General features: G+C 45.2%; 1 protein-coding gene across 9 annotated transcripts in view; it reads right to left on the bottom strand.

Moving 5' to 3' along the window:
- Positions 1 to 22,066, bottom strand: part of sema3d (sema domain, immunoglobulin domain (Ig), short basic domain, secreted, (semaphorin) 3D) — a 258,748-nt gene that overhangs the window by 64,024 nt on the left and 172,658 nt on the right. For all 9 annotated transcript variants that reach the window (XM_072241690.1, XM_072241691.1, XM_072241695.1 and 6 more), the window contains 2 exons: positions 21,680 to 21,808; positions 19,121 to 19,263 (listed from right to left, as the gene is read on the bottom strand). In XM_072241690.1, coding sequence (XP_072097791.1) covers positions 19,121 to 19,263; positions 21,680 to 21,808 — 272 coding nt within the window. The remainder of the gene's footprint in view (positions 1 to 19,120; positions 19,264 to 21,679; positions 21,809 to 22,066) is intronic.

Consider the following 22,066-nt stretch of genomic DNA (forward strand, 5'->3'; position numbering starts at 1 on the left):
TGAGGTCACCTATGTCTCTCCAGTGCTAGATCTTGATATCTGAGAAAACACTATACAGAAAACTCTGTGAGAAGCCAGTGTTCAATGTAAAACACTGTTGTCAGGGGCCTCTGTAAGGTCAACGTTGCAAGTAATGAGACTCCTGTTACAGTCACTCAGCTCTGATGGACAGGCCAAATCGTTCGTATATGCAACACCCACTGTCATGGGAAGGGATCACCAGCCTTGAGAGAACAATAGGTTCATCACACCTGGAGCTACCTTCCACTTCACCTCAGACATGTGGAACACCTAGATTTACCTGGGTACACCAATCTCTACCGATCTGATCAACACGGTTCAGGGGTCAGAATATGCAGGCAACAGACGCTGCGGCTGTTATCCAGACACAGCCCTTTGGACAAAGCCACAGGAAGTCATCAGGAGGTAATGTTGGGAACTGGGTAAATGTCTATTACTCAGAGTGCACTTTACTCCCCACGTCCTTCACAACTCCTTTGAACCTGTTTCATTGCATTGTAGAAAATAATGGTGAACAATCTCCCCTCAATCCTCAAGTAATTCGACTGCTGGACAGTCAGGCTTGTTGACAGATGTTTTACGCCTGGGACGGAATTCAACAGAGTTTAAGAAAAAACATCGAAAATAATTACCGTGTAAGAGTTAGTTTCTGCTCAATCCACAACATTTTGCCCCCCCCCCCACCCCAGAGCCTGTGGTGAGAACTGCATTCACGTGCAGTATCTATTAGCATTTCAGCAGTTGTGATAGGCTCCACCAGAGTACAAACCAGTGATAGGTCCCCAAGAGTGTACAAACAGATAACTGAAGCCCGGTGGTACGTGCTTTCATATTTTTGTATCTTCTGTCTGATGGGAGAGAGGAGAAGAGAGACTGTCCGGGGTAGGGGGGATCTTTGATGATGCTGGCTGCTTTACTGAGGCAATGAGAAGTGTAAACAGAGTCTATGGAGAGGAGGCAGGTTCCTGTGAAGTGTATGATGACTGTGAACCCATTAACACTACAGTACTTTGTTATTCCTCTTTTCCATTATTTATTTTTGTAGCTTACAGCAATTTCTATGTATTGCTCGATACTGCGGCCACAAAATAACAAATCTCACAATAAATGTCAGTGATAATAAATCTAATTCTGATTCTAAAGTTTTAGTTAATGTTTTAACCACATTGGAAACAAGAGCTCTCATTTCCACTGCAGACTGAACTCATCAACAGCGTTTTGGGAAGCGTTACCAGTTGAAACACTGCCACGGTCCCTATTCCTGTTCACCGACTTCCTGAGCCTGATGGGAACGTTTGAAGCTGGTAGAGGAACCAAGCAACACACTGGGATGTCACTGCACCCAGCGTGGGAGTCACAGTACAACGCTCTCAGACTTTGCGTAGGCCGGAGCGGAACTTTGTGTACAATTCTGGTCACCACCTCAAGGAAGGAGTGAAATCAATAAGACAAGTTGTTTCATTTTCTATTTATGGGCTATTTGTGGCTTTTGTACACATCATTCTCTTCCTGATGAAAGCCAAGGACAAAACCTTCAGCATTTACCAGCAGAGGGAGACAATTCCCGAACAGTGAGATGGAGGGTGGGGGCGGGGGATGGAGAACAGCAGTGAGCAGTCTGGTATGGGTGTGACTATCAGTCAGTGTGGTAGGAAGAGTGGTGAGTTGGAGAAAAGAGTAAGTGGAGGTGGGGTGGGGGTATGAGGGTTTTAGGTGGGGGTGTGAGCAAGGGATGAGTACGGCAGATATCCGTGGGGATTGAGGTTGGAGGGTGAGGTGGAGGGTGGAGGGTAAGGAAGGAGAATGAGAATGGAGAGTGAGGATGGAGGGTGGGGGATGATGGTGAGAGGTGAGGGTGGACAGTGAGGGTGGAGTGGGGATGGAGAGTGAGGAAGGAGATTGAGGGAGGAGAGTGGAGACAGGAAAGTGAGGATCAGAGTGAGTGTGGAGAGTGATGATAGAGGGTGGGGGTGGGAGTGGAGAGTGAAGATAGAGAGTGAGGAAGGAGAGTGAGTGTGGAGGGTGAGGAAGGAAAGTGAGGATGGTGAAGATACAGAATGAGGAAAGAGATTGAGGATGGACGGCGAAGATGGAGAGTGAGGGTGGTGTGAGGATGGAGCGCGAGTAAGAAGATTAAGGAAGGAGAGTGGAGGGTTGAAAGTGAGGATGAGAGTGAGGGTGGAGAGTGAGGATGAAGAGTTGGAGTTGAGGGTGGAGGATAGGGGTGAGAGGTGAGGGTGGAGGATGCAGGCAATGACAGAGGGACAGGCTGGTGGACAAAGGCCTGGGTCCACATCTGATGAGAATGTCTGTGTTAGTCTCCCACTGGCTTTGAATTTCTCTCTACTCAGGTGAGCGGCTGTAAATCGAGCTGTTTATTGTCGGAGTGGACCTGATTGAAAATAATTACCCCACCGGATTTAATCCATCTCTGTTTGTTCAGCTTATCGTTCACTCAGAGAACGCCACCGCCCGCTTCACCGGCTGGTCAAAGAAGCAGAGCTTTGGCACCAATCTCTCTGTTCAGTCCACCCCGAACAATACCGCGCTGCTTCAAACCGCGCACGGGCTTATCGCCACCAATGATCTCTACAGACAGCTATTCTCTCAGTACAGAGCAGAGCTTCATACACTGTGACATTGGCATTACCCTCCAGACTGAACCAACAATATCTTGAGAAAGCATAAATTACAATTTCTCCTCTGCATCTGCATCATCTCTGCAGTAGCACTGACGCTGAGCAATTGACGGCATGACTGCATATTGCCAAAGTTTAGCAACATCTGAACAGGTTAGGAATTGGTATTATTGTCACATGTACCAAGATACAGTGAAAAGCTTGTCGTGTATACTGTTCATACAGATCAAATCATTACACCGTGCATTGAGCTACAACAAGTTAGAACAATAACAGAATGCAGAATGAAGTGTAACGGTTACTGAGAAAGTGGAGTGCTGATGACAATAAGGTTCAAGGTCATAACGAGGTCGATTGTGAGGTCAAGAGTTTGACAAACCATAATAAGGAACCACTAATATTGATTCATCTCTGCTGCTTCAATTCGTTTCCTCGTGTTACTTGATATTGTCCAACATTCTGATCCATATAACATAACTGGATAAATGTAACATTTCAGTACTCTGAGTCTACTCGTAAAGGTGTCTCTTGCCATCCCTATTCTTCTTTTGATGTCCATGTCGCACCTGCAAAGAATATCATGGACGAAACGAATATCTAACGAGGATGTCATGAATAGAGCAAGCACAGAAAGAGAAATAACGTATGAGATCATGAACAGACATCGTAACTTTATTGGACATGTGATTAGGAAAGAGGAGTTAGAATGCACGGTAATTATGGGAAAGATTGAAGGGAAGAAAGCAAGAGGAAGGCAAAGACAAATGGTGATGAAGACGGATGGAGAACTGGAAATGAATACCAATGAGTTGATCCACTTGACCCGAAACAGGAGTGTGTGGGCCAAGGCAGTCAAAGCTCAAACTGGGCACGGCACCTGATGATGATGATGAATATTGATTCAATTGATAGGCGGCTTGGTAGCACAACGTTTTACAGCGCCAACTGTAAGATCGGGGTTCGATTCTTGCAGCTGCCTGTAAAGAATTTGTACATTCTCCCGGTGAGAGACTGTGTGGGTTTCCTCCGGATACTCCAGCTCCTCCCCCCGCCCACATTCGAAAGATGTAGGGGTCAGGGTTAATGAGCTGTGGGCATGCTAGCGTGCTACACTTGTCGGCTGACCCCATGCCATTCTGACCGCGTTGGTCATTGCCGCAAATGATACATTTCCCTGTGACGTTTTGATGCGCCGATGTAAGTGTGACAAATAAAACTAATCTAATCACTGTAAAGTATCAATTATTGATCATTTTATTGGTTTAACACCTGTGATTTAAACTTCTCTTGTCTATTGGCTGGTGCACAATACACAATGATATTCATTGTGTGAGCACACGCTGACACACATACATACACGCACGCATCGCGAACAGGGAGAGTGAGAGAGACAGACAGACAGACACACACACACACACACACACTCTCACTCACTCAATCAATGAGAATGATTGAAGTGAATGCTTAAACTCCTGTCAGACGACATGCCATAGAAGATATTTTCTGCAGATAGCAGAATGTGTTTGCTTCTGTTTACAGATACATATCGGCACAGTGTAAATAACATTACATTGCCCAAAAGCAATTTATTTTAAAAATGGACCACACATTCGGTAAAATTCCTCCACAGCAGAAACGCCTCTCTAACCCACTGCCGTACAACAGAGTGCTTCAGTGCACTCGGCGCGGCTGGCCCTGATATTAGATTTCAAAGTGAGAGGTGTTAGCCCCGAGTCAGTGACATGCCATCCTGCGGGGTTTCGCCGCTCCAGCGCCGCAGATACATTGGCAGGACAAACAAATGGATTTGTCAGAGTGGTTTGATGTGTCTCCGCACACTGAACATCTGAAGGGCTGAGATGTAAATCCTCCGGGCTATCCGGATAGGTTTCTCCTTTCAGAAACCGACTGACAGGCTGTTGCACTGAGGTTTTAGACAGGGTAGGACAAGATGTCAGCAAGTCCTGCCAGAGGTCTGCATTGAAGCAGCTGGATAGGATGGTAGAGGAAATATCAGAATTGGGTTTAATATCACTGGCATATATCATGAAATGTGTTGTTTGCAGCAGCAGTACATTATAATTCAAAATGCTATAAATTACTATCAGAAATATGTTTAAAAGTTAAATTAAGGAGTGTGAAAAGAGACCAATAAAATAGTAAGGCAGTGTTCATACGTTCATTTTCCATTCAGAACATCTGTAAATGCACATGTTGAACCTTGAAGTAAAGGGGAAGAAGCTGTTCCTCAAATGCTGAGTGTGTGCCTTCAGGCTCCTGTACCTCCCCCTTGATGGTAGCAATCAGAAGAGGGCATGTCTAGGGTGATGGGGGCCCTTGATGATAGGCGCTGCCTTTTTGAGGCATCGCCTTCTGGCAGTGTCCTCGGTGCTGGGAAGGCTAGTTCACACATGATGGAGCTGTCTGAGTTTGCAAATTTCTGCAGTTTTTTTCTGACCCTGGGCAGTGTCCTCTGCATACCAGATGGTGATGCAGCCAGTTCGAATGCTCTCCACAGAACACCTATGGAAATCTGTGAGAGTCTTTACGAGAAACTTACACTGAGTGGCCACTTTATTATGTGCACCTCTACGCCTGCCAGTTAATGTACTGTAAGTATCTAATCAGCCAATCACATGGCAGCAACTCAATGCATTAAAGCATGCAGGCTTGGTCAAGAAGTCCGGTTGTTGATCAGGTCAAACATCAGAATAGGGAAGAAATGTGATCTAAGTGAGTTTGATCATGAAATGATTGTTGGTGCCAGATGGGGTGACTTGAGTATCACAGAAACTGCTGATCTGGGATTTTCAAGTACAACAGTCTCTAGAGTTTACAGAGAATGGTGTGAAAAACAAAAAAACATCCAGTGAGAGGCAGTTCCGTGGGTGAAAAATGCCTTGTTAATGAGAGAGGTTAGAGGAAAATGGCCAGACTGGTTCAAGCTGACAGGAAGATGACAATAACTCAAATAACCAGAAGTTACAACAGTGGTGTGCAGAAGAACATCTGTAAATGCACGACATGTTGAACCTTGAAGTGAATGGGCTACAGCAGCAGAAGACCACAGTCATACATTCAGTGGCCACTGAATGAGGTGCAGAAGGTACCAAATAAGGTGCCTCTGAGTGTACAGGATGATGGCAAGAAAAGGCCATTCAACTTGCACATTTACTCAATATGATCTGGTTCATCCTCTTTCATTGTACCACCTTCCCTGTCTCTCCCTACATCCCACTATCCCATGTCCCAGCTTCCCTGTCTCTCCCTACACCCCACTGTCCCATGAGTCCCAGTTTCAGTACGCTGGATGAACTCAGAAGGTCGGGCAGCATCAGTTAGAAACGATGAGTCGACGTTTCGGGCCGGAACCCTTCGTCAGGACTGAAGAATGAAAGATGGAGAAGGATTTGAAGAATGCTTGTAGCTTCAGTTGAAAGACCAGTAATTTGAAAGACAAAGGGGTGGGGGAGGGGAAGCATTGATGTCATAGCCCTGAAAACAATGAGTAGTAGAAGGAGGCGGAACCATGAGGGAGCTGGGGGAGGGGGCAGAGTGAAATAGAGATAGAGGAAGGGAGGGGGAGGAATTACTGGAAGTTGGAGAATTCTATGTTCATACCAAGGGGCTGCAGACTACCTAGACGGTATATGAGTTGTTGCTCCTCCAATCTGAGTTTAGCCTCATCATGGCAGTAGAGGAGGCCATGTATGGACATATCTGAATGGGAATGGGAAGCAGAGTTGAAGTGGGTGGCTACCGGGAGATCCTGTCTGTTGTGGCGGATGGAGCAGAGGTGCTCGACGAAGCGGTTCCCCAATCTGCGTCGGGTTTCACCGATGTAGAGGAGGCCACACCGGGAGCACCGGATGCAATAGATGACCCCAACAGACTCGCAAGTGAAGTGTTGCCTCACCTGGAAGGACTGTTTGGGGCCCTGAATGGTTGCAAGAGATGAGGTGTAGGGACAGGTGTAGCACTTCAGCTTACAGGGATAAGTGCTGGGTGGGAGATCAGTGGGGATGGACGTGTGGATAAGGGAGTCGCAGAGGGACCGATCCCTCCGGAAAGTGGAGAGGGGTGGAGAGGGAAAGATGTGCTTAGTGGTGGGGTCCTGTTGAAGGTGGCGGAAGTTGCGGAGGATAATGTGCTGGATCCGGAGGCTGGTGGGGTGGTAAGGACAAGGGGAACTCTGGCCCTGTTGTGGTTTTGCGGGAGGATAGGGTGAGGGCCGAAGTGTGGGAAATGAAGGAGATGCGGGTGAGTGCATCATTGATGACGGCAGAAGGGAAACCACGATCCTTAAAGAAAGAGGACATTTGAGATGGCCTGGAATGGGAAGCCTCATCCTCGGAGCAGATGCGGCGGAGATGGAGGAACTGGGAATAGGGAATAGCATTTGATCGGTCCCTCCATGACTCCCTTATCTGCACGTCCATCCCCACTGATCTCCCACCCGGCACTTATCCCTGTAAGCATAAGTGCTACACCTGTCCCTACACCTCATCTCTTGCAACCATTCAGGGCCCCAAACAGTCCTTCCAGGTGAGGCAACACTTCACTTGCGAGTCTGTTGGGGTCATTTATTGCATCCGGTGCTCCCGGTGCGTCCTCCTCTACATCGGTGAAACCCGACGCAGATTGGGGGACCGCTTCGTCGAGCACCTCCACTCCGTCTGCCACAGCAGACAGGATCTCCCGGTAGCCACCCACTTCAACTCTGCTTGCCATTCCCATTCAGATATGTCCATACATGGCCTCCTCTACTGCCATGATGAGGCTAAACTCAGGTTGGAGGAGCAACAACTCATATACCGTCTAGGTAGTCTGCAGCCCCTTGGTATGAACACAGAATTCTCCAACTTCCGGTAATTCCTCCCCCTCCCTTCCTCTATCTCTATTTTACTCTGCCCCTCCCCCAGCTCCCTCAATGTTCCGCCTCCTTCTACTACTATCCATTGTTTTCAGGGCTATGACGTCAATGCTTCCCCTCCCCCACCCCTTTGTCTTTCAAATTACTGGCCTTTCAACTGACGCTACAAGCATTCTTCAAATCCTTCCCCATCTTTCATTCTTCAGTCCTGACGAAGTGTTCTGTCTCGAAACGTCGACTCATCGTTTCTAACTGGTGCTGCCTGACCTGCTGACTTCATCCAGCATACTGAAAGTGTTGCTTTGATCACAGCATCTGCAGATTATTTTGTGTTTACCCACAAATCCCAGTTCCCCTGTCTCTCCCTACATCCCACTGTTCCACAGGGGCCACCCTGAGTCCTGAGGTTAGAACGTCCAAGAGGCTGCAGAGAGTCATGTACACAGCTCTATCTACCACAGGCACGGCCCTTCCCAACACTGACAGCAAGATGGGAGCTATCAACAAGTGTCCACCTACCATCCGGGCCAAGCCATCTTCTCACGGCTACCATCGAACAGGAGGTACAGAAGCCTGAAGTCCCAAACCACCAAGGTCTTGAATAAACTTGCACAACGCTAATCCTACCAGAGCAACAGAACACGTACAGACCACCACTTGCACTACCACGCACGTTTCTCTGCTTGTACTAAAGTTTTGATTTAACACAGCTTTTCTTTCTCTCTGTTTTCTTCAATAATATACTTAGGCAAGGCAAGGCAAGTTTATTTGTATTGCAGTTTTAAGTCTCGATTTAAAAGAGCTTAAGATTGGGGCAGACTTCACATCATTTGGAAGGTTATTCCGGACGTGTGGAGCATAGTAGCTAAAAGCTGCTTCACCGTGTTTAGTTTTGACCCTGGGGACCCACTGCGGACGACCTGAGAGCTTGGGAGGTTCATAATGCAGCATGAGATCAGAGATGTATTTTGGCCCGAGACCATTCAGTGCTTTATAAACCAGTAGTAATATTTTAAAGTCAGTCCTCTGATGGACAGGAAGCCAGTGTTATGATCTGAGAACTGGAGTGATGAGTTCTACTTTCTTGGTCTCAGTGAGGACGTCCTGACCCTAGTGGCAGCATTCTGAATGAGCTGCAGCCGGCCAAGAGATTTTTTTACAGAGATCTGTGAAAGTGCCATTGCAGTAGTCAAGCCTACTAAAGATAAATGCCATGGATGAGTTTTTCTAGATCTTGCTAAGACATAAGCCCTTTCACTCTCACTATATTTTTAAGATGGTATTAGGGTGACTTTGGAATTGTCTTAATGTGGCAGTGAAAACTTAAGGCAGAGTCCATCACAACACCAAGGTTTCTGGTTTGTTTTGTGATCTGTAACAACAGGGATTCTAAATAAGCCACTGACTTTTAATCATTCTCTTTTAGCACCACAAACAATTATTTCAGTTTTCTTTTTGTTTAATTTGAGGAAATTTTGGCACATCCAATCAGTGATTTGTTCATTACAGTTTTTTTTAGTGATTGTATGGGATCATACTCACTTATATGACACTGTTATATGACATTGTTACATAAATCTGTGTGTCACCCGCATAAATATAGGAAGATATTTTGTTGCTTACCATGATCTTAGCTAGAAGGAGCACATATATGTTAAACAGAAGAGGTCTGAGTATCGACCTTTGAGGCATTCCACATATCATTTTTGTTTGGTCAGATATTTAGCTACCAATCAATGCAAAATAGTCCCAGTCCTGTACATGATTTAAACCACTTTAGGACTGTCCTACCCAGTTTTCCACTCTGTCCAGTAATATGCCATAATTAACTGTGTCAAAAGCAGCACCAAGATCCAGTAAAACCAAAAATGAAATTTTACAATCATCACGGGTTAAGTGGATGTCATTTACTTAATCCCATCACCCCTACTGAGGCCAAGGCTGCCAACAGCAGCTCATTAGAATCCTCTCTCCAGGGCCAGTCTTTCACTTTGTCTCCAGGTATCCAGTCCATCTTCTTGCTGTATTCTTCTCACAGGGATGAGTTCTTCCAAGCTTCTGTTGGTGTTTTTGTAGTTCTGGGCTTTTACGGGATGGGTTTGCTAGTTCCATAGCCAACGCTCCTCTTTTCACAGCCAGGCATGAGATGGTCCATAGCAGTGGTCTTGAGTAACATATTGTCTGTATAATTTATATAAAATTTATGTATAATTAATGTTCTGTGTGTCATTTGTTCCCCTGTGTCTGTGATGCTGCTGTTCACAGGTTTGTCATTGTACCTGCACCTGTACTGAACCTATGCACAGAACAATAGTCAATAAACTCAGCTCTCAAAGGAACCTTGGAGCTTAGCATCAACCTTTCTCAAGGAGAGGTACTTCCAACAGTCTGAGTCCCAGGAAGGGCTGGGTCCAGAAGGCGAGTGCAGATGGGGAAGTCAGCAATAAACCTGCACTGATTGAGCAAGCTCCCCCAGCACCACACTTCATCAGGATCTTGGGCATCTCCAGAAACACCCGCAGCCAAGACCAACATCAGTAAAGGATTGCATTTTTCTCGTGCCTTCAGTCAATCCAAATCACGCTACAGTCACTGAAACAGTTTTGCCTTGTAGTCACGATTGAAAAATAGGAGGAGTCACAGCCAATGTACGCACAGCAAGCTGCCACAATCAATAATGTGATCATCAATAAATCATGAGGTCCAAATCCATCACCAACAATTCCTCAAAGTCTATATCAACATACCCCTGGAGCCACATGGCCCAGGCACTGAAATGTTGATCGTGCTGTCAGTATGAGCACTTCTCTAGTACTAATGAATGGTGAACACTGAGTAATGAGAAGTGGTGAGTGAGATAGACCAGCTGCAACAACAACCTCACACTCAGTGTCAGTGAGACCGAGGAATTGATTGTGGGTTTCAGAAAGGGGAACTTGGGAGAGCACACACCAGTTCTCATCAACAGGCCGCAGTGGTACTGGTGAGCAGTTTCAAGTTCCTGGGGGTCAACATCTCTAAAGATCTATCTTGATTCCAGTGTCTTGATGCAATTACAAAGAAAGCAGTCTGATGAGATTTGATATGTCACCAAAGACTAGCAAATTTCTACAGATACACTGTACTGTAGAATGCTATAGAGCATTCTAATTGGTTGTATCACTGTCTGGTATGGCATCGCCAATGTACAGAATCTGAAAAAGCTAAAGAGGGTTGTAGATTCAACCAGCTTCACCATGAGCACTAGCTTCTCCACCATCAGGGACATCTTCAATCAACCAGAAAAACATTCTAAAACCTACAAAACATTGAAATTATGCCCAATTTGTGACCTGTTCATGAAATGCTTTAATTTGAAACCTAAAACTGCCATGTTAAAATGGTTACTCTCTTCATGAAAAGACCATGGTGGACATAACAATGGGCCTTATCATCATCGGTGCAAGTGCTTGAGCTCATAGAACATGACCCAAAGATCAAGGTCACAGATTTTCTCCACGCCTCAGGCTGATAGCGCTTAATCCATGAATGAATCTGGAAATAAGTAGCCCAACTCTGTGCAAAAATACCACCAGCGTCCAAGAAATGCAGCCAGCACAAAGTTCTTATTAAGCAAACATATTTATTTTAATAAATCCACCTACATCAAAGCTGTTATTGGTAGTTACCGATAACGCTCCTCAACTCCTCATTAACTCCTGTAAATATACCAATCATTGGTCGCTCCTGTCCACTCTGCATGTTCTGATGAATTACACCTCTCAAAGACTTCACTGACTTTTGTGAGTTTGAAAGGAACTGAACTGAAAGTAATATCAATCACAACATAGCCGTATTTTGCAATCATTTTTCACCCTTTGAAGTCTGAAGACCTTTGGATTTGGACTACAGGATTGATGGAGCACATAAAATGCTCTTGACTCCCATTTCAACCTTTTAAACCAAAATACTAATTGCAGAATAGTAAATTTGCTGAAGTTTAAGCACTTGCTTGGTACAATTAACACAGTTTGGAATTTTGTGGTGAGCTACAAGCATGGCAAATTTCAGTCTCCATAGAAAATCTAATTCAGCTGCAGCAGAATATCTCGACTTCTTTTCACAACATCTATGCCTGACCTGCTGAGTTCCTCCAGCACTTTGTGTGTGTTGCTGTCCTTCAATGCCTCTTCCCAGCTCTCATCTAAGCTTTCTCTTCTCTTAAGTTACATTTCAAGAGTCAAGTTATAAAATATGATGAAGTCGCAATGAAGGGTTTCAGCCCAAAATATCAAATGTTTATTTCTCTCCCTTAGGTACTGCCTGAACTGCTGAGTTCCTCCAGCATGTTATGTGTTTTGCTCTAGAGTTCCAGCATGTGTTTATAAAACCTTTCACCCTTTCCTTAAAGCATCCCCTGTAGTAGAGACTCCACCAGGAGAGAGGGAGACAGGTTATTTGCCTCCTAAATGCTTTGCAAAGCCCTTGAGAAACCAGGAAACGTCTGGTGAGCAAATGCTTATCTAAAGCAACATGTAGTGTGCTGGAGGAACTTAGCGGGCTGAACAGCGCCTCTGGAAAGGGGAGGAATTGCCGATCTTTCAAGTTGAAACCCTCCATCGGAACTGAAGGTGAACTGTTTTGGTCTCTACAGATGTGACTTGCCTACATGAACACTTCCAGCAGTCTCCCTTATCATTTGACCATTTACAAGGTAGTGGAGCTTGGGCTTTGCTGTTTCCACAGCTACAAATGTTCACCTGCTATCAGAAACTTTTCTACCTCACCACAGTAGACCGAGCACATTGTCTGGGAAAGGCTGACTTCTGTCATGGAGTTAGGATCAGACATGGAAGCACAGAACAGTACAGGTCCTACGGTCCATGATGCCTTTAACCTGCTCCAAGATCAAACTCATCCTTCCCTCTCACATAGCTTCCAGTTTTGTACCATCCATGTGCCTACCTAAAAGTCTTTTAAATGTCCCTAATGTGTAACCGGGGTGCCGTGCACAATCTGGATTTGATGGAGACAGACGTGAGAATCGCAGAGGAACATCTGGAGTAACTTCTGAAATGCCTGCTTCGCTGCCGTTGCTACTGTGCGATCGAGAATCCCCGGAGGGGAAGGCCCCAAATCCTTGGCTTTGCCTATTGCCTGTTGCCGGGGCCGGGGTCAAAGTGCTCGGCAGAGATGGTACTCGATGCTCGGTGTCGGGAGGTGGTTGGAGGCTCGGAGTTTTTGGGACGGACTCGGAGTCGGACTGTGGTCGGATGCTTCCAGTATGCTGCACTGGCAAGTTGGCGACGCTGGAGGTTTACCGTCTGCGTGAGATGATGGGACTTTCGAGAAACTTTGAGACTTTTACTGTGCCATGGTCTGTTCTTATCAAATTATGGTATTGCTTTGCACTGTTGTAACTGTATATTATAATTATGTGGTTTTTGTTAGTTTTTAAGTCGGTTTGTCATGTGTTTTTGTGATATAATTCTGGAAAAACATTGTATCATTTCTTAATGCATGCATTACTAAATGACAATAAAAGGGGACTGCGTGTCCTCATAATCATAATTATAATAATGTACCTGCCTCTACCACCACTCCTGGAAGTGAATTCTATGCACCTACCACTCTCTGTGTAAAAAAAAAAGCCTAAACTCTGACATCCCCCTTATACTTTTCTCCAATCACCTTAAAATTATGCCCCCTCATATTAGCCATTTCCACACTGGGAAAAGGTTCTGGCTGTCTACACTGCCTCTCATCATCTTATACCCTCTATCAAGTGATGCACTGACCTCCACTATATTAGCTGGGATATTGGTAACCGTGAACTTAGAACACAGAACACCACAGCATAGCACAGGCCTTTTGACCTACAATATTCTGCTGACCTTTTAGCCTACTCTAGCATCAGTCTAACCCTTTTCTCCCACATAGTCCTCCACTTTTCTATCATCCATGTGCCTATCTAAGAGCTCCTTAAACGTCCCTAATACATCTGCCTTCACCATCACCCTTGGCAGTTCAAAGTTCTAAGTAAATTTATCATCAAAGTATGTCTATGTCACCATAAGCTATGCTGAGGTTGATTTCCTTGTGCACATTTGCAGTAGATACAAAGAAACACAACAGAATCAGTGAAAGGCAATACACAGAAATGGACTAACAACCAGTGGTAGTGAATTCCACGCACCCACTGCTCAGTGTAAAAAAAACTTACCTCTGACAGTTCCCCCCCCATACTTTCCTCCAAACACCTTAGCAGTTACGCACCCTGATATTAGAGCTTCTCTCTTCACCACACAGAGTGTGAGATGCGGCAACTTTCTCAGAGCACAACACTTCTGATACATTTATACAATCCGGGTACACAGCAGGAGTTTGCATAAGCAGGCAATATCTGCCATAGCAGGAATTGCTGTTGAGAAAATCCACCCCCGGACTGTGCTCATGATGTGTAAGGTGATCCCCAGCAACACCTAGCCAACACCACTTATCACCCCTCCCTATGGGAGGAAATTGATTTTCTCAAACACCTAATATTTCAATCTGACATGTTCAGAGACTCTAAACACTAACAAAATCCCAAAAGCATCCCAAGAGGCTGAGGTGAAATACTATTCACAGTTCTCACCCTGGGTTTTACAAACGGGCTGCGATTATAATCCAAGGTTGTCCACCCCACCTTCTCCGCCAGACCTGCTGAATCAACTGCTCCTCTCAGAAGGTAATATCCTACCTATTGCTCTTCCTTGGGCCATCGTCTCCCTCAGAGAATTCCCACACAAGCTCATTGCCGGCTGGTTGCATCATGGTCTTGTATGGCAATTTGAATACACGGAAACGTAAGGAACTGCAGACAGTAGTGGGTTCAGCCCAATGCACTGTGGGTACACCCCTCCACTCCTCAAGTTGGCACTATCCATCAACAAAGATTCCCACCACAATGACGATGCCATCTTCTTGCAGTTACCATCAGCACGAGGTACAGAAACCTGAAGCCCCACACCACCGGATTCAGATACCGCTACTTCCCTTCAACCATTCAGTTCTTGAACCAGTCATCAGTACCTCAGTGCAACGACACATCTGCACGAGAATGCATTTCTCTTTTAAATCTGCACTGTCTTGCTTAATTTTGTCTAATTTATATTTAATTCATATTTTCTTTTCCTTGTGGAAGTTGTGTCTCGAATGCTCTGTGCCTGTGGTGCTGCTGCAAGTAAGTTTTTCATAGCCCATATGTACTTGCGCAGATAATAATAAACTCAAGTCTGATTTTTAACCTGAGTTCATCCAAGAGTATAAGAGCTTGGAGTAGAGCAGAGAGCCCACCCACCATTCAGAAAATCCTGGCTGATAATCCTGGCCTCAGAAGCATACGTGCAGCATGGTGCCATAGTGGCAAACATAACTCTTTTCAGTGTCAGCGACCTGGGTTCAATTCCTGGCGCTGTCTGTGTGTTCTCCTGTGACTGTGTGGGTTTCCTCCGAGTGCTCTGGTTTCCCCCATGCATTCCAAAGATGTATGGGCTAGGGTAAATTGTGAGCAAGTTATGTGTGGTGACACATGGGGGCAGCCCCCAACACGTCCCCAGCCTGTGTTGGTTGTTGACGAAAACGATGCATTTCACTCAGTTTGAGGACAATGAAATGTGACCAATCTCTCTTTAAAAAAAATCTCTGGTAGTAGCAGATTTCACAGTTTAGTTACTTACTCTTCAGTTATTTAATCATCACTTAAACTCAAACCAAACACTTTGTTTTTATTTGAAATAAAGGAGAGAGGTACTTGGATCCAATTACTGACATGGATCAGTTGACTTTGGGGCATAATCTGGATTTACATGGAGAAACAGCTTGTTCAGTCACAGAAGTAATCTGATATCTCAATTGAAACCCTTTCAGTACGGCATAGACTGGCTCTATTCGTGGAAGGGATATTCTCCAGAAGTTATTGTAAATGGATTTTTTCATAACCTGATTATTAGAACAAGCCAGCAATTTAGTTTTGACTTTCTACAGCCAGTGGTACACTGACATGGTAGTGTAATGAACAGAATTGCAGATTTCTCCACATTTCTGCCTAATCAGCAGCTGAGTGAGTGAATGGGCAAATAGATTCCATGCAATGGTCTGAGGCACAGCTAAGGTGCCAAGGATGTTTGCAGAGCACTGTAGCAATTTTATGTATTGCACTGCACTGCTGCCATAAAAAAAAACAAATTTCATGACATGTGTGAGTGATGATAAACCTGATTCTGATATCGGTCTCTTTTGTGGACGGAGAGTGGGAAGGGGGCAGGGAGAGGGGAATCATAGTTGGGAAAGGGGAAGGGAGAGGGGAGAGAGTGGGAAGCACCAGAGAGACAATCTGTAATGATCAATAAACCAATTATTTGGAATCAAATGACCTTGCCCGGTGTCACAGGGCTGGGCGCGCCTGTACCCATGCTATCCCTCACCCTTAGCACTCATTCCCTACAACCTGTCCCACAGCACTCCACCTTCACCTTTCCCACATCTTTTGCACCTACCAGACTTACAAACTCGCTCTCCATTTCACATTGACAAATACAGTACCGTGCAAAAGCTTTAGGCACCCCAGCTATATATATACTGTATAAGTTCCTCAGACTTGCACAGTTCTGCATAGGCAAATGAAGTAAAACTTGGAGAAATATAGTTACCTGGTTTGGTTTAAGAAACAGAAAAGCAAATTATTAGTTAAATAGTTAACTGTCTATGAGACGAGGTTTGTGGACAATTGAAAGGAGGGGCGAGTAGCATTGAGGAAACACGGAGTCTGCAGAGTGATGTAGACAGATTAGGAGGTAGCGCAAAGAAGAGACAGGTGTGTGGTCATGTACTTTTTCTATAAGGAATAAAGGCATCAACTATTTTCTAAAACATGGAGAAAATTCAAAAATCAGAGGCGCGAAGGAACTTGAGAATCCTCCGGTATGATTTCTTAAAGGTTAACTTGCAAGTGGAGTCTGTGGTGAGGAAGGCAAATGCAATGTTTGCATTCATTTTCAGATGACTATAAAATATAAAAGCAAGGATGTAATGTAGAAGCTTTATATGGTATTGGTCAGACTGCACTCGGAGTACTGTGAGCAGTTTGGGCCCCTTATCTAAGAAAGGATGTGCTGGTGTTCGAGAGAGTCCAGAGGAGGTTCACGAGGGTGATTCTACAAATGAAATTAAGGTATGAGGAGTGTTTGATGGCTCTGGGTCTGCACTCATTGGGGTTCAGAAGAATAAGGGGGATCTTATTGAAACTGACTGAATATTGAAAGGTCGAGATAGAGTGGAGAGGATTTTCCTCTAGTCTAGTCTAGGATTTTGAACCAGAGGGCACAGCCTTAGAATACAACAGCTTCCCTTTAGAACAGAGATGAGGAGAAATTTCTTTCACTAGAAGGTGGTGAATCTGTGGAAGTCATTGCCACAGATGGCTGTGGATGTCAATTCATTGGGTATATTTAAAATGGAGGCTGATAGGTTCTTGATTAATCAATGCATCAAAAGTTACAGGGAGAAGGCAGGATTGAGAGGGATAAGAAATCGGCCTTGATGGAATGGTGGAGCAGACTCGATGGGCCGAATGAATTCCTTCTGCTCCTATGTGCTATGGTCAATGGTTTTATTCCAAAGATGTAGGGGTTAGTAGGTTAATTGGTCGCATGAGTGTAGTTGGGTGGTGCAGGCTTGTTCAGCCGGAAGGGCCTGTTACTGAGTTGTGTGCCGAAGGAAATAAAGAGAAATTAAATGTTGTGATACATCCTCTGCTGAAAGGTGTGTCAGGCATTGAGTTGAGAAGGAGCCAGTGCTGTAAGCTGATCTCACTGTGACAGTGACAGGGGTGGAGGAAGCAGTATACCCCGGCCAGGACCGAGGCAGGAGAGCTTGCCGGTGCATAAGCCAGCCCTCATTACACTGTGCTCTCCGATGCCTGAGGCAGCTGAATAAATGTTTTCTCAGTCTCCTACACATATCCGACACTCTGCTCTGCTCCCTACTCGGGATTCGATGCTGAACATTTGCTGCATTTTTTCCAGTGTTACACCAACCTGAATATAAACATTCTTCACCACAGTTCTCAGCTGCACCTCCTGAATAGATCCTGAGGCAGGGTTCTGCACCAGCATTGACCAAGCGAAGGACTTGGAATCTCATAGAGTCATAGAGCATTACAACATAGAAACAGACCCCTCGGCCCATCTAGTCCATGCTGAACCATTACTCTGCCTCAGTCTCATCAACCCATACCTGGACCTTGGGCCTCCATACCCTTCCCATCCATGTACTTAACCAAAACTCTCTTAAGTGTTGAAATCAAACCTGCGCGATTGGACCCAGCGGATTCTACAGGGTCAACAAAATGTGTTATTGACATTTCTAAACATATTGTTTTCATGGTTGCAAAACCCTGCTGGACATTAAGAACTTAAGGCACTGCAGACCCAGCCCATCAGCAAGCTGCTCGTTGGCAGAGAAACTGAGGGAGCTGGACTCGTTACGGATCGTGCTGCTGCCTGCGTCAGAAAGGCATCGGAGGAGTTGGTGCGCGAAGGTGTTGTGCAGACTAACAGCAAGTAATCATCTCATTCACCTTTCTTGTGATTCTGGAATGCTGCCAGCCTGATTCACTGATTGACTGGCAGACGGCAGGGGAGCGCAAGGCCTCAGTTGTGGCGAGGATTAGGCCACATGCTGCAGTGTTGCCTGTCACAGCTGCCCAGGAGAGAGGTGTCAAAGTCGGTGTGCTCCACTGGAGTGCTGGGGGGGTGCTGTGGTACAGCGTCCAAGCGGGAGTCAGTGCTGCCCCCCAGTGTTCACTGAGCAGAAGACAAGCTGTATTGCGTTCGACTGCCGACTGCTACAACATTCATGGACTCAGGGTCTTAAACTATATTTTTTGTGTGACAGTTTTTACTGACATCTTATATGTGCTTGCTAACTTATATCTGCTATACCTGTCTTGTGCTGTGTATGACTGTGTTTTGCACCTTGGCCCTGGAGGAACACTTTTGTTTGGCTGTATTCACGGGAATTCAGGTATGGTTGAATGACAATTAAACTTAACCTTCAACTTAAAATCCATTTGCATTTTTTCCAGCTGATCCAGATCCCACTGCAAGCCATGGCAGCCTTCCTTGCTGACAACTACACCCCCAATCTTGGTTGCGTCTGCAAATTTGCTGGTCCAGTTTACCACATTATCATCCAAACTTCGAAATCAGTTCAAGCTTCAGAGTTTGTGCAGACCAGCAGAAGGTAACAGGTCATTGAAGAACAGAGATGCTCAGTACAGCAGGAATCCTGCATAGATCCTCAGTACTACGGCAGGGACATCATGTTCCTATATCTAGAATTCCAAACTGGTTCTTTATCTCATGTGGAGCACATCAGAATGGCTGACCTGTTGAGTTTCTCCAGCTTTTTGTGTGTGTTGCTCTGGATTTCCAGCAGAATCTCGAGATCATGAAGCAACAGAACCAAATGCAATGAAGAGGCCATTGTGTGAAAAATATGACCAGGGCAGATCGTTACTCTAGTCCTGACAATGAACAACTGACTGCCGCGAGCCTTCACCTACCTTACAGACACGAGCAACCCTGGAAAAAATGGCTCTGTCAGAGGTGCGGCTGTCCTCTGTGGCTTCTCGAAAGAAAAAGTATATCTTATCGTCGTCTGGATTGTAGGTGTCGGGGATGGGGAACGCTCCAATGAACTTTGCTTCTGTAAAGAAAAACTTTTGTTTAGAGACTGAGTAAGAAAAGTAATTTGGAAACTATGAACAGAATTTAATCCATTGAAAATGCACTGAATGGGGCTTTTGTTAACAAAAATAAACATCATTATTTTTAGATCCAAATAGTCTGTCTTTACATTAATCCTACATGATGCAAGGTGGAGATACCGGGGTCCCCAGAAGTTACTCAGAACTCAGCACACTTCGTTAACAGATAAAACTCACGGTCTTTGCTCATTTGACAGAAATATACTCACAGTGTAGTAGAAAGTCACACTTGCTAACCCAGATGTGAGAACAATGTTGGGATGGCTTCAGGAAGAACTCACTCATGTGGACAGTGATCAACACTAGGTGTGAGTTTCCTTTCTTTATTTGCTTGGCAGATGTAGGTACAGCAACCAAGGACAGACGTTCACTGTTTTTAAATCTTGAATCTTTAGCCTTTCATCTTTGTTTACCCACAATTTCCTTCATCTGACCAGTTTGCTTGGCCATTTCAAAGGCTGTGAGGAGTCATCGCTGGATTCAGCCAAGGCTAAGGACATAAGACTTCCTTCCCTAGTGGTCATTTGTGAATCAGAAGAATTTAACATACAACTGATAGTCTCACGGTCACCAGGAAGGACTGTGACATTGCTTTTTGACTTATAGCAGGTGGGAATTTCTAGCTCCAACCATTGAGGACATTTTCAAAAAGCAATCCCTTAAAAGCAGCATCACTGGATCCCTCGTCACCCAGAACATGCCCCCTTCTCATTGCTATCATCAGAGAGGGGGCTACAGAAACTTGAAGACCCACACTCAACATTTTAGGAACAGTTTCTTCCCCTCCGCCATCAGACCATGAACCCCTCACTATTTGTGCTCTCCTGCACAGTCAGTGGCCACTTCATTAGGAACAAGAGGTGAATCTGCTGCAGTAGCCCATCCAATTCAAGATTTGACGTGTTGTGCATTCAGAGATGCTCCTTTGCACATCACTGTTGTAATGAACGGTTACTTGAGTTACTGTCACCTTCCTGTCAGATTCAACCAGTCTGGCCATTCTCCTCTGACCTCTTTCATTAACAAGGCATTTTCACCCACAGAACTGCCGCTCACTTGACATTTTTTTTGTTTTTTGCACCATCCTCTGTGAACTGTAGAGACTGATGAGCTGAAAATTCCAGGGGGTCAGCAGTTTCTGAGATACTCAGACCACCTCATCTGACACCAACAATCATTCCACGGTCAAAGTCACTTAGATCACATTTCTTCCCCTTTCTGCTATTTGGTCGGAACAACAACTGAACCTCTTGACCATGTCTGCATGCTTTGATGCATCAAGATACTGCCAGATGATTGTCTGATTAGATATTTGCATTCGTGAGCAGGTGTGCCTAATAAAGTGGCCACCGAGTGTTTGTAAAAGTAGTGCAAAAAAAGAGCATTATATATCTTACTGTCACTTATACTCTTCTTGAGTACAGCAAGGCAGAAAACACATTTCACAACCTATGTCCTGACAATAAACCTGACCTTATTCTGATTCAGATTTATTTGTCACATACACATGGAAACTTACAGTGAAACATACATCGGGTTGCGCTAACGACCAATACAACCTAACGATATGCTGGGGGCAGCCCAAAAGTGTTGCCCTCACACTCCTGTGCCAACATAGCATGGTCACATTGTCCGGACGTGCGTGTAACTGTGGTCACTGATGCGTCACAGAGGCTACATTTTGTTCAATCAGCTCTATTACTCGGAGTGGGGAGGGGTTGGGAGGGGCCAGTTTCCAGACTTGGTAATACCAGCTCTGGCATTGTCTGTTTGAGTTTTCCGGCATCTGCCAGATTTTATAGACTCGCTCCCTCTTCCATGTCGGCAAGTACTGTGCAAAAGTCTCAGGCGCTCCAGCTATATATATATACACGCGTCTAAGATGTTTGCTCAGTACTATACATCTCAGTGACGTCTCCACTGAAGACGTTCAGAGAGCAGTGGATGCCATTGTGTTCATGGTTTGAATTGTTTACCAGATTCACCAGTAGAGGGGTGGAGGATGGGGGGAGTTGAATCTTTACTACTTCACACATATCTCATTCAGATCTTGTCCAGCTACGATGCGCTTTGACGCTGGTGAGACCTAGGCAATGTCTTGAGTCTTGAATAAGGGTAGAGTTGGGAGGGAAGCTGTTAGTTAGTAGTTTGCTCTCAACCCATCCTGTTTAGCAGAATCCCATCAAATCAATGAATGCAGGTTGAGCGAAGTCCTTTCCATGTGTGGGATACCATTTGTACATTAGTGCAGTCAGTGTTAATCAGATTGGTTTGCTAATGCAGTCCTGGTGTGGAGAAGTATTTCCCAACAGCTGGATCCTGTTCCTGGGCTGCGAGGCTGTGGGAGGGACTTACCGTTGAGCCAGTAATGTTCAGAGAGGTCAGTGCGAATGTAGGTTTGGCTGAAAGGTTGTCCCAGAGAGCGAGTGAATGCCGTGTCTCTGCCGTGGAAGTCAGACGCTGTACCAGCATACAGGTATTCATCTAGAAGCAGACAGCAGGGGAACACAAATCAGTCTGTGAAGTGGATGGATTTTTTTGATTTACTTTGACAGGGTACGGAACTGGGCTGGGAAGAGGCAGATGGAGTTCATTCAAGAAAAGTGTGAAGTGATTAAATTTGGAAGGCCAAAATTAATGACAGAATTCTTAGCAATGTGGAGGAGGTCTCAGGGTCCATGCCCATTGATCTCTCAAAGTTGCCGCGCACGTTGACAAGGTGGTTAAGAAGTTGTATGATGT

The sequence above is a fragment of the Mobula birostris genome, chromosome 23 (genome assembly GCF_030028105.1).
Source record: "Mobula birostris isolate sMobBir1 chromosome 23, sMobBir1.hap1, whole genome shotgun sequence".
Taxonomy (NCBI): Eukaryota; Metazoa; Chordata; class Chondrichthyes; order Myliobatiformes; family Myliobatidae; genus Mobula; species Mobula birostris.